Genomic DNA, 12,964 nt, shown 5'->3' on the forward strand with positions numbered 1-12,964 from the left:
ACAGGTGGCGGCTTGACCTGCTACCCCAGGATGCTAGCCCCATCACCCAGCCATATTCTTTTTTTTTTTAAAGGCAGAGCCAGACAGTGAGAGAGTGAGACAGAGAGAAAGGTCTTCCTCCACTGGTTCACTCCTCAAATGGCCGCTACGGCCAGAGCTACGCTGATCCGAAGCCAGGAGCCAGGTGCTTCTCCTGGTCTCCCATGCGGTTGAAGGGCGCAAACACTTGGGCCATCCTCCACTGCCCTCCCGGGCCACACAGCAGAGAGCTGGACTGGAAGGGGAAGGGGAGCAACCGGGACAGAATCCGGCGTCCCAACTGGGACTAGAACCTGGGGTACCGGCGCCACAGGCGGAGGATTAGCCTAGTGAGCTGCGGCGCTGGCCCCCACCCAGTCATATTCTTGAATGTGATCATGTGATTGTACCCCTGCAATCTCAGATTTCTTTTTCTTTCTTTCTTTTTTTTTGACATGCAGAGTTAGTGAGAGAGAGAGATACAGAGAGAAAGGTCTTCCTTTTTCCATTGGTTCACCTCCCAAATGGCTGCTACAGCCGGTGCGCTGCGCCGATCCGAAACCAGGAGCCAGGTGCCTCCTCCCAGTCTCCCATGCAGGTGCAGGGCCCAAGCACTTGAGCCATCCTCCACTGCCTTCCCGGGCCACAGCAGAGAGCTGGACTGGAAGAGGAGCAACTGGGACAGAATCCGGTGCCCCAACCAGGACTAGAACCCGGTGTGCCGGCACTGCAGGTGGAGGATTAGCCTAGTGAGCCGCAGCGCTGGCCAGATTTCTGTTTTGCTAACAGTATTTTCCAGAGAAGTTTTCTCTCCCTCCCTAGCTTGTGCTGTCATGCAACACATCATGTGATGCGTAGCAATGAGTGTGTCCATTCCATTGGCCCCTGTGTTGTGTCCTGGGCTCTGTTTGTAATTTCACATCTCTCTCACCCTGCTATAATGTGATTAGGTACAGGCAGTCTTGCAGCGGAAAGAAGAGGAAGACCGCCAGATGAAGCAGCTTGTGCAGGCCTTACAGGCTGCCCTAGAGAGAGAAAAGACGAAGGTGCACAGCCTCAAGGAGCAGGTGTGTACTTTTTGTTTATTTTTTGTTTTGTTTTGGAAAGGTGGCTGGGGGAGATAGAAGAGGCAGTTTTCCCACTTACTGGCTCACTCCCACTCCCCAAATTTCTATAACAACCAGGGCTGGAACAGGCCAAAGCCAGCAGCCAGGAACTCCATGTGAGTCTCCCACATCGGTGTCAAGGACCCAAGCACTTCTGCCATCATTGCTGCCTCCCAGAGTGCATTAGCAGAAACCTGAATCAGAAGCAGAGTCAGGACTCAAAGCTAGGAATTCTGCTATGGGATGTGGGCATCCCAAGCACCAAGTTCCAGCCGTGCAGCCTGTTTCCAGTCAGAACCACATAGAACTTTGTGGAAAGTGTTTCAGCATCTAAAACATAATGAGTTCCCTTCATCCATGAGTTTCCGTTCTAGGAATGCACTCTGTGGAAACAGGTGCCGTTGCAGTGCTGTTGGCTACAAGGGGAGGCTGCAGCGGACTGGTGTTGGCAACAGAAGGTGCTGTCGCACTGAATGATGGTCCATGCACGCACATGCACACACACACACACACACACGAATGCTTGGCTAGAAAAATATGCCCTATATGTAGTGCTGTTACAAAACCAACTTCAGAACAGCCAGTGATCTCATTGAGTTGAAAAACACAGGCAAGTTACAGACGGGAAAGTAGAGTTCTCTCAGATATACCTGAAGACTGAAACTGTTTAGATCGCGAAATTCTTGAGTAAATATTTGTGCATTCAGTGGATACCAGCAGACATGTTGTGCCATCACTGTGCGCCAAGCTCTTTGCTAAGGCCTTCATCTCTAGGAGGAAGTTGCTGAGTTTGGGACACTTGGGGTGGGAAGGGACTGCAGTGTTGGGACTTGGTGTGCTGCCCGCTGCAAGTGTGCTGTGGTGTCTGCAGGCATCACACGTGTCTTGTGGGAAATGTCCATGTCCTCCCTTCCCTGTTTTCAGGTGGCTGCTGCCAAGGCAGACGCCGGGCATAACCGCCGCCACTTCAAGGCTGCCAGCTTGGAGTTGAGTGAGGTGAAGAAGGAGCTACAAGCCAAGGAGCATCTGGTGCAGACGCTGCAAGCCGCAGCCGACGGGCTCCAGTGAGCATCTGAACCCCACTCAGGAAGTCCTCGCCAGGCTTGTGCCACACGTGTTCTGGTGTGGGCAGGGTCATTAATGTCTCCTTCATCTTCAATTCACACCCATCTGCAGCAAGTGCCATCTGTGTGTTAGCTGAGCAGTCTTGAGGCCAGCCAGCATAGCACACAGCTGACTCTAGTTAAGAACCTACTCCAGCTTTTTTTCACCGTCCTGTGTCCATACCCCAACTTGCTCATCCTTCCCCGGAACAGAGCCCCAGTGGAAGCTGTGTCCTGGGTGCTAGGAGGTTCATGGTGGACTCCACATTCGTGAGCGTGGAGTCAGATGTGGCTGGGTAGGGCTGCACACAGTGCTTCTGGGTTAGGCAGGATGCTGCATTATAAAGTCCAGGCTGAGTGGTCTCCCTCCCACAGCATCAGCCATCCTGTGTGAACGGGAGGGAGGGTTTGGGGTGTTGTAATTTTATTTCATTGGCTTAATTTCTGTGCTAGGGCTCGGGAGGGGAAACACTCCCAAGAAGTCGCACAGTTCCAGGCAGAGCTGGCTGAGGCCCAGACTCAGCTTCAGCTCCTGCACAAGCAGCTGGACGAGCAGCCAAGCCGGCAGCCCATGGAAGACCAAGAGGTGACAGGTGGCCCCGGCCTCACACCCCTGGTTAACGTGGCCCACAGCCAGGCTCTGCTGGGGGGGCATTTGCTTGCTTCCCTGCCTGCCAGGAGAGGGATGTTTACTTTCTTCTAACTGCGGCTTACAGAGACACCTAGAGCAAGTCTCCGGTGCACAGCCACTTTGCCATTCTCTTGGTCATGTGTCTTTCCTCCCTTAGATGGAAAATCTCAAGTGGGCAGTGGATCAGAAAGAGAGGGAAATCCAGTCCTTGAAGCAGCAGCTGGACCTGGCTGAGCACCAGGGAAGGAAGGAGCTGGAAGGGACGCAGCGGTTGTTGCAGGTATCCGTGTGCATGGCTCCCGCCCGCTCAGAGTGCGTGCTCCTGCCAGATCTGTGGTTCCTGAGACACGTCCCCATGTCACAAGGAGGCTCCGCATGGTTGCTGCTCTGGGTCCCCCAGCTGGGCTGTGTGAAACATGCCAGAAAAATGGCTTCACGAGAATGTGTGCCCATTCATGAGACGCTTCTCTACCAGAATCCTTTCTGCTCGGGGAGAGGATCAGAGTCTAACTGGCTGCGACTCCCCATTGAAACTGAGTGACTTAACTCATAGTGAGGGTTGACTTAGATTATTTTTTAGGAAAGGTTGGGCTTACTGTAGTAGCTGACTTTGGGGTACAGGCAGGGGGTTCTTGGGGTCCAGTGTCGAAGGTGGCCATGGGACACTGCTACTCCATGAGCAGAGGCTCTGGAGTCTGAGGTGTGACTGAACCGCAACACTTGCAACAGAAATTGTCCCGAGGTGGGAGTTGTCCACAGTTCACCCTGGGTGGCCACTGTTGTGTTTTCAGTCCTTTAGAATTGGGACACACTAAGATACTTTAGCTTTGAAAATCTTCCTTCACTTTCTTTAGAACGTCAAGTCTGAGTTGGAGGTGGTGCAGGGAGACCTGTCTTCGACCCAGAAGGATAAATTCATGCTTCAAGCTAAAGTGTCAGAGCTGAAGAACAGCATGAAGACCCTGCTTCAGCAGAACCAGCAGCTCCAGCTGGACCTGCGCCGCAGCACAGCAAAGACGGTACCCAGGCTCATGTCCCTTTCAGGTTAACTGACGTCTGCTATACATCTGTGTGCGCAGGAAGCTGGCCTATGTGCATGTCATTCACATACACACACGTATTTAACCAACACGGAGCAACTCGCATGAACATAAATGACAGCAGTGTATTCTGCTTGGACAGTCAGCCAGATTATTTTATCTTAGTGCCTTTTCCAACAGAAATTTGCTGCTTTTCACGCATCCAGATCCCATCACCACCTTGTCACAGTGTGCTTTATAAACCAGGTGGCAGGACCTGTGTTCTTAGAGCCTGGCAGCTACGGGGTGGGCTTAGGCCTGGAGCTCCCATGCTGCTGTAGCTGGCCATGTCAGAGTTTGCATTCCTGGCAGTTTTCCTGTCCTTGGTCTACATCAACAGTCTCAGGAGGCAGGTGCAAAGGAATCTGTGGGATTCAAGGGTTATTTAGCATCCCGTGGCTACCCATTGAAAAAGCTTCCTACATTAGGACCAGGAGTTTAAGCTGGGACATTTATGTGATTTCTTAGCAAAGGTCAAAGGCCAAAGGGTCTCACAGAGAGTTCCTGAATGAGGTTCTTAAAAAGGACCCAGGGCAAACATGGCCTGTGCTCTGTGTTAATGCCTTAGGAATACACTTCTTCAGCCGTTGTTTCTTGAACCCCTCAGTTGTGAGCCTGTACTGACTCTGTGGCCAGCTCAGCAGGGTAGGTACAGGGGGAACTAATGATATGCCTTTTAACACAGAGAAAGGAACTGAAAGGTGAGGCCAGTTCATCCAGCCCCGCGACACCCATCAAGATCCCGGACTGCCCTGTCCCAGCCTCGCTGCTGGAGGAGCTACTGAGGCCCCCACCTGCCGTGAGCAAGGAGCCCCTCAAGAATCTGAACAGCTGCCTGCAGCAACTCAAGTATGCCCTATGCTGTGTCCCTCTGCACTTAGTCCTTAAGAATAAGTGGCATGTTTCACTAGGAGCAGTCTCCTGTTCCCAGCCCTAAAGGCCCAGCAAAGTCTAAGCAGGTCTCTTTTGAGGAGACGTGGCCTCTCGTCAAGGGGGCAGGTTGGGGGAAGGTCTGCCCAGAGTTCAGTGACCTGACAAGCCCTCAGAAGCTTGGAGGTCATTTCCCCCAGCTGAGGGCTGAGTGTGAATGGCCCTCCATGGGCAGGTGTGACCCTGTGACCGCAAGTCATATGTGACACTGATCTCAGGGTGGCTCCCACAGCAACCTGGTGAAGGTCCTGCCCTCGGTCTGTCTTCAGAACGTTTGCTGTGGAAGCTGACATCTCCCTAAAGCAGGAGCTGGAGCTGAACAGTCTGCCAGCCCCTGCATGGTATGGATACAAGTGCCAGAAGCACCTGTGGTCCTTTGGCCATGGTCAGCTTTGCTGGTCTGTGGTAAAGGTTTCTTGGTCCCCAGAGGCACCCCAGGTGCTGGGGAGTGAGTGGCCATCAAGGCTGCCTTGGGACAGACAAGTCTGGAGTCCCTGATGGCTGTTCACCGTGTACACGTGTGACCTGGGGCTCTCCCTTATCTTCTGTGTCCCCAGGCAGGAGATGGACAGCCTGCAGCGACAGATGGAGGAGCACACCATCACTGTGCACGAATCCCTGTCCTCGTGGACTCAGGTGGAAGGCCACCTTGCAGACCCAGCTGCTGCCAGCCCTGCTGTCCCGGGAGATCATGCCAACCCTAGGGGTGACACAGACACAACCCAGGCTGAGCTGAGGAGGGACTGGGACAGCGGCCGCAGTCTCCACTCCAGTGTGTGATTGCAGAGGAGTCTTCCACTGTCCATTTTATTTATTTGATTGTGTGCTCTGTGTCTAAGGGATGAAAATTTGCTTTTGCCTTTAACAAGAAGTAAATAACAGAACAAGAACCAAGGATTAGAGAACTAGTCATCTGAGGATCATACGTAGCATTTCCCATGACGACCAAATCCCAAGACCCTAGTTAAGGTCTCTGAGGAATTTCCGAGTGTCTGAGGGGTTATTTTTGAAGGAGATGTTCTGTGCGTGACAGCAGACACTGCTTCCGTGGCAGAAGCTGTAAAGACCGCACGGTGTGGGTGCTGTCCCTCGCTGGCTGCTCTGTTCAGCAAGAGCTTTAAAATGAAACCTTACATGCGCCTCTGGCTCTCCATCTTGGCTTTGGAGCAGCCATCCCACCACAGGACGTGTGTCAGCGCTGACAGCTGTCCCTCCTTCTCCGAGCTTGCACCCCAGTAGTCTTTGCTGCCTCTGAACGTGCGCCGAGGGGAGTGCGTATATGTAGAGTGTAGCGGTGCCAATCAGAAGAAGAGATTTTTAAGAAATTATTTACTTTATCTATGGCATCTTCTAAAACCGAAAAAAATGTCACACAGAAAGCGTCTTTGTTGTACACAGTTTCTGAGGGTCTCTCCCTCCTGCCCATTTGCTGTAAGCTTGCAGACCTATGTGGCCCATCAGACCACTAGTTCTGTGTGGCCCCACCCTCCATCGTGGCTGGCTACCAAGCAAGAGCAGTTGGGACTCTGAAGAAGCCTGTTAGTCTCCAGTAGGCAGGGACAGCAAGGTTCACCCTTCGCTGACCTGATGCTGGAGAGGGAGGAAGCAGGGGAAGAGGTGTGGGTTTCACTGCAGGGTTTCCTGGCTCTCAGAGGGCAGCTCTCAGAGGGCAGCCAACAGGCTTTCTCCAGGCCTTGTCCATCTGTGTCCCAGGTGAAATGCCTGCTGTAAAGAATGCTGCTGTCATGTAGTCATATGTGGTCACAGCTGTGGTACAGGGATTTCTGAGATGCGCCAGCTTCACCAGGAAGGTGCTGTGGTCTCCTGCGGGGTTTCAGGGCCAGACCCACGTTTAGAATTGGCAGGGAGTCTGGTCTCCTGCGGGGTTTCAGGGCCAGACCCACGTTTAGAATTGGCAGGGAGTCTGTGAGGTGCCACTGGTACGTGTTTCCCACCTAAAGTAGTGAAACTGCACATGCTGGCTGACTGGAGAGTTGCGCTCTTCATGGATTTGTTGTAATGAGTGGTTCCTGTGGCCTCCCTTGCAGACCCGCGTTCTGGAGATGAAGTCCTGGGCACCAGTGGTCTGTCTGGTTGTGCTGGTGACAGGTGACTTGTGTCTGTTTTGTGGAGAAAACTGCTATTTTTATGCTGTGTTCTCTTATACTGCTAGAAGGTTAATTGATAGTTAATGTAGTGTTAATCACAAAGATTTTGGTATTTAAAAAATATTCCCTAGCAAGTATTCGAACTTGTAAAATATGTGTGTCATTTGTACAGGGTTAATCTAGAAATAATACTTGAAACTTCATTATAAATGCACCCTGCTTCTTATCTTATGTTGGAAATCACTTTGGACTAAATTATTTCTGTTTTGTCCTTATTTATTTTGGTTGTGCTATCCTCTGGTCTAGTTTTAAGACCAGGAAATAACACTCGCCTTGCTCCGCGGCAGTGCTGCTTCCTTGCCGCGGGCTCACAGAAGCTCTGCAGATGAGTGATATTCACTCTCCTTGTTTCTAAATTGGAGTGTATCAGCAAGCAAAAGCAGATCTCTTCCTCACCCCAGCCCTGTGTGCGCACACCCTCACACACAGCGCCGCCTCCTGGCTTTCTGTCCGTGCCCGTCCCATCCTCAGGGCCCCTTTGGGTTCAGCAAGGGACCTGGGCTTCTTGCCCCGCCCACTTTGTGGTGGTCCCTGTTTGTCGCTGTTCTCGTGCACAGCTCACCTGGGCTCGGGGGCCCAGGTTCACTTTGTGCTCTAGGAGCCTGAAGAAGTCACCTGCTTTTGATTGTTGAGGGTCTTATTTTTCTATCTCCAAGGGACTTGACTGGCCCTTTTACTTCCTAGAGTTATAAAGTTGGGTTATTGTTTTTGTGGGTAGAAGTGGCCACTGTAGAAGGCACTCAAGAAAAGTCAGTCAGGCCTGGAGTATGTGACTGCACACTGTTCATCCACACCAGGGAACCTGGGCTGGGATACTTCATGATGTCATTTGTTTCTCTTACGTTCCTAAACAGTTCATTGCAGTGTGATTTTCACTGACTTTTCCATAGTACATGTCAGACAGGTGCCACGGATCTCTGGATTTATACACCTTTGTTCTCTGGAAGCTGTAATGTGCAATGTTTTTATGATAGGACATGAAAGTCTACTTGGGCCAGGGCCCAGGGAATGGGACTGGCCCTCTTAGGAAGGCAGCCTGGAGGCTTGCAGTAAGCTCTCTCCCCGTTGGAAGCTCACTTTTCTTGGTATAAGGGTTGTGCAAAAGCCATGGGCGTACTGAGTCACCATGACCTATATTCCTGCTTCCATGAGTATTTATTTTCACAAAAATTAAATGCCATACCTAACGGTTCTAGGAGTGAAAGGGACCAGTGTATTTGGAAGAGAAATGACTTGGACATGCATTGCTGTGATGGGAGGCCTTCCGAGCCTGTGCTAACAGCTGTTCCACTCAAAAGCCCAGCCAAAATTCATTATATGGTGGTCTCAGGTTACAGTAGGATCCTTGAGGGTAATGTTTTAGAGACTCTAAGAAAATTCAGTGGTTTGAGTTACTTATTTCTATTAAAAGTTTCCTCATGAGAGTCCTCAGACTGGGGCTGTTCAGGGGAATGGTGTCACCATGTATACAAATTGTAACTTTAAAAAGCATGTTGATTTTTTATAAATTTAAGTGTGCTTGGGAATTCTTTAAACTTTGTGCAATAAACTATTTTTTGGTAAAGATTTTCATATTTCATTTGGGGGTCTTCATTTTAATATTTATATTTTGTCTTATCTGCAGGTAATATTTTTATCTCATGTTTTTATGCAGTCTGTTCAAATACTTGTCTTAAAAGAAAATTTTCTGTTACACTAAAGTTTTGGACAGGATGTGAAATCTAACTTCTTGCTTCTGACCACAGCAGGCAAGCAGCAGCTTCCTCCTGTGCAAGGCAGAAAGGGGGGAGGAACTGATGAGAACAGAGTGTGTGCCGCGTCCCTGGGTCTGCACCAAGTTGCCTATCACCAGCTCTGGCCTCTGCAGGACTGGCAGTGGTAACAGCTGGGTCATGATTGATTCTCAGTGCTGTGATTCCCAGTTTCTCGTCTTCCACCCATATTTTACTGATTTTTTTTTTAAATAACTAGTACGGGGGCCAGCATTGCATAGCAGATTAAGCAGCACTGCCTGCAGTGCTGGCATCCAATATGGGTGCCAGTTCATGTCCCAGCTGCTCCCCTTCTGATCCAGCTCCCTGCTAATGCCCTGGGAGCGGCAGTAAGAGATGACTCAAGTGTTTGGGTCCCACCACCATGGCCGACCTGGGTGAAGCTCCTAGCTCCGGGCTTCAGCCTGGCTCAATGCTGGTCATAGTGGCCATCTGGGGAGTAAACAAAACAGATGGAAGATCTCTGTCTCTCCCTCTCCCTCTGTAACTCTGATTTTCAAAATGTTAACTAGTACCACTAATAAAGTACTATTTACCACTAATAGCTACATGATGTCTATTATGGATGGCGCTAACCCTATCATTGTTATTTTTTTATTTTTTTGACAGGCAGAGTGGACAGTGAGAGAGAGACAGAAAGGTCTTCCTTTGCCGTTGGTTCACCCTCCAGTGGCCGCCACGGCCGGCGGGCTGCGGCCAGCGCACTGCGCTGATCCAATGGCAGGAGCCAGGTGCTTCTCCTGGTCTCCCATGGGGTGCAGGGCCCAAGCACTTGGGCCATCCTCCACTGCACTCCCTGGCCACAGCAGAGGGCTGGCCTGGAAGAGGGGCAACCGGGACAGAATCCGGCGCCCTGAGCAGGAGTAGAACCAGTGTGCCAGCGCTGCTAGGCGGAGGATTAGCCTAGTGAGCCGCGGCGCCGGCCTTCATTATTATTAAGAGACAAAGAGACGGAGATACAGAAACAGTTTCCATGGGATGTGGACATCCCAAGCAGCAGCTTAAATGGTGCAGCATACAATGCCCACCCCACTACCTGTGTGACTTACTGATCAACAATAAGGAAAGTGGGCATTTAGGGAAGCTATTAAGACGCTGGTGAAGACAGATTCCCAGCTCAGGCTCCTGACTCCAGCTTCCCGCTCATGCAGGCCCTGGGAGGCAGCAGGTGATGGCTCAAGTGGGAGGGTTCCTACCATCCACGGTCAAGATCTCAGTTGAGTTCCCATCTCCCAGCTCTGGCCTGGCCTAGCTCTGGCTGTTGCAGGCATTTAGGGAATAAACCAGCAGAGGGCGTAAGATACCTATTAGTGTCTCTGTTGCTCTTTCAAATAAACTTTAAAAAAAAGTTGACTAGGTATAGTTTTCAGCGAAATATTTAGTAACCAGCATGGTTTTAAAACTACAGAAAACATGTGGTCATAGACTGACTGTGTTTCCTGATTCCACTAAATCCGCTTCTGATCTGCACTACACATAAATGAAGTGAGCATTGCCTGCTACCTGCTACTGTGGCCTGAATGTCCTGAAGTGGAGTGACCATTACCTGGGTTCACGCGTCTACACTTAGCTCCTGTCTGAAGCTCTGAGCATTTGCAGGCACTGGATCCACAGCTGGAAGACTGACTTGGAAGGTGCATCTGTTTTGTCCAGTGTGGCTTGTCCCACATCTTACAAAGCTGTGTGGTGGGTTTTCTTTCTTTGTTTCTTATTTTATTTACATTTTTTTAAAGGATTTACTCATCTATTTGAAAGGCAAAGTTAGAAAGAGATCTTCCATCCTCTGGTTTATTCCCCCCAAATGGCCACAGTGGCTAGGGCTGGACCAGGCCAAAGCCAGGAGCCTGGAACTCCATCCCAGTCTTCCATATGGTTGGCAGAGGTCCAAGTAAGTGGGCCATCATTTGTTGCCTTCCCTAGGAAGTGAGGAGCTGAATCAAAAACTTAGCAGCCAGGACTTGAACTAGTGCCCATATGGGATACCAGTGCTGCAGGCAGCAGCTTTACCTGCTATGCCACAATGCTGGCCCCATGGTGAGTTTTTGTTTTTTGGTTTTTTTTTTTTTAATTTTTACTTCTTTATTTGAACGTCATAGTTAGAGAGAAGGAGAGGCAGAGAGAGAGGTCTTCCATCCACTGGTCTACTCCCCAACAAGCTGCAACAGCCAGAGCTGCACCGATCCAAAGCCAGGAGCCAGGAGCCCCTTCTGGGTATCCCAAGCAGATGCAGGGGCCCCAAGGCCTTCAGCCATCTTCCACTGCTTTCCCTGGCCATAGCAGAGAGCTGGATCAGAAGTGGAGCAGCCGGGTCTTGAACCAGCGCCCATATGGGATGCCGGCACTGCAGGCAGAGGATTAACCTACTATGCCACAGCACCAGCCCCAGTGAGTTTCCTAAGTATGGTTTTGGCACAGATGAATGGACCTACCTCCTAGCAGAGCAGTGGCAGGCACTGTGAGGAATGTGGGTTGAATGTAGGCCCAAGGACTTAACAGAAGGCTGAGTGTCTAAAAGTCGCCAGGTTGCTTAGCAGTCTGACACCTGATAAAATTCTAAGAAGCACAGGATAGAACCTCAGCTCTTGCCATCTGTCTTGATGGATAAACATGATGGTTGTTAGGAGACTTTACAGCTGTTCCCAGACAGAAGAGAAAGAATTCTCAGCTGTCGGCAGTACCTAGTCTGAAGCACATTGATTGGGATTACTCTGCTTGCCATTATCTGTGGTTCCATTTGACAGGGACTGTTGGGGATTCTGGAAACAACATGCAACATGAAGTTGTCGCTGGACCTGCCTCTGCTCTTGGCTGCCATACCCTTTGTTCACCTGTGTGTTGGGTGCACCCAAAGCATGGTCCACTTCTGTGCATACTCAAGACATGTGGGCTCAGGCCTGCTGCCAGCACTCTGGCCTGGGACCTTTCTGGCCTGTCCACACGGGGAGCTTTGTCTCCAGCTAAAGTGCAGGCTGTGCAGACCGGCTGTGTGGGGCAGGGCGCTGACTGCCCCTGAGGCAGCACTTCCTCCCAGCCTCCTGGGAGTGAGGGTAGTGCAGGAAGCACCACCAGGGAGGCTCATTCACTCGGCCTCCCACAGGGATTGCAAATCTGCAGTGGATGATCTGGGCTTGCTTTTTTTTTTTTTTTTTTTGACAGGCAGAGTGGACAGAGAGGGACAGAAAGGTCTTCTTTGCCGTTGGTTCACCCCCCCCAATGGCCGCTGTGGCCGGCACACCACAATGATCCGAAGCCAGGAGCCAGGTGCTTCTCCTGGTCTCCCATGGGGTGCAGGGCCCAAGCACTTGGGCCATCCTCCACTGTGCTCCTGGGCCATAGCAGAGAGCTGGCCTGGAAGAGGAGCAACTGGGACAGAATCCGGTGCCCCGACCGGGACTAGAACCCGGTGTGGCGGCGCCACAGGCGGAGGATTAGCCTAGTGAGCCATGGCGCTGGCCCAGTCTGGGCTTTCTTACATGCAATATGGGCCATACGTCCCCTTCACAGTGAACTACTTGATCATGTCTGCATACCCTGAGTGCCAGAGCTCCCCAGAGGGACAGCCCCTGCTCCTACACCTCCCATGAAGCCTCTGAGGACCAAGTGTCACCCCCGTCACCCCCACAGACTCTGGGGCCCGGCGGAGTGCATCTGCCCAAAAAGTGCCTCACCGTCACTGGAGAGCAAACTGCTGTGATGGCCGTGTAGGCAGCCCCTTTCCACCAGACATGTCTGCCTCTGCCTTCCTGCCCAGCCCTGCCCATGGCCAGGGCTCTGGTCCTGCACCCTCTCCCTCCACCCCCGGCTTAGCTGTGGAGCCAGCAGGTGTCCACGTGGGCTCTGTGTCCGCCTGAGGGTCGTGAGCTCCCTGCTGCCGCCGTGGGATCACCTGGAGTGGGCTGTGTCCTGCAAGACCACCCCGCACCCAGTTTGTAACATCTTACATGGCTGGATTTCCACAGGTGGAGTCTTAATGGGCAGAGGTCCTAAATTAGAAGCCCAATTGATGAAAATAAAAGATGAAAAAAATCACTAATGATTCTCCACTGAGTCTGTTTCCTGTGACAAGTACTTTGTTCCACTACCTAAGTCTGATGTGGAGACTAAATGCAAACACATCTCAGTTTGCCTCGAGAGCTGTGACAGATTGCCGGGGAGCC

The 12,964-nt window shown here is 51.4% G+C and overlaps 1 protein-coding gene across 19 annotated transcripts in view; it reads left to right on the top strand.

Moving 5' to 3' along the window:
* The window catches only part of GOLGA3 (golgin A3), a 51,264-nt gene extending 42,665 nt beyond the window's left edge, over positions 1-8,599 (top strand). For 16 of the 19 annotated variants that reach the window (XM_070065709.1, XM_051836867.2, XM_051836862.2 and 13 more), the window contains 7 exons: positions 969-1,085; positions 2,049-2,188; positions 2,681-2,813; positions 3,016-3,138; positions 3,713-3,877; positions 4,623-4,786; positions 5,425-8,599. In XM_070065709.1, coding sequence (XP_069921810.1) covers positions 969-1,085; positions 2,049-2,188; positions 2,681-2,813; positions 3,016-3,138; positions 3,713-3,877; positions 4,623-4,786; positions 5,425-5,647 — 1,065 coding nt within the window. In that variant the 3' untranslated portion in view covers positions 5,648-8,599. Of the gene's footprint in view, positions 1-968; positions 1,086-2,048; positions 2,189-2,680; positions 2,814-3,015; positions 3,139-3,712; positions 3,908-4,622; positions 4,787-5,424 lie in introns of those variants that run through there. The other 3 variants (XR_011385107.1, XR_011385108.1, XM_051836870.2) reach the window with 2 other exon arrangements.
* The last annotated feature ends 4,365 nt before the right edge of the window (positions 8,600-12,964 follow it).

Source organism: Oryctolagus cuniculus, chromosome 21, assembly GCF_964237555.1.
Source record: "Oryctolagus cuniculus chromosome 21, mOryCun1.1, whole genome shotgun sequence".
NCBI classification, from domain to species: Eukaryota; Metazoa; Chordata; class Mammalia; order Lagomorpha; family Leporidae; genus Oryctolagus; species Oryctolagus cuniculus.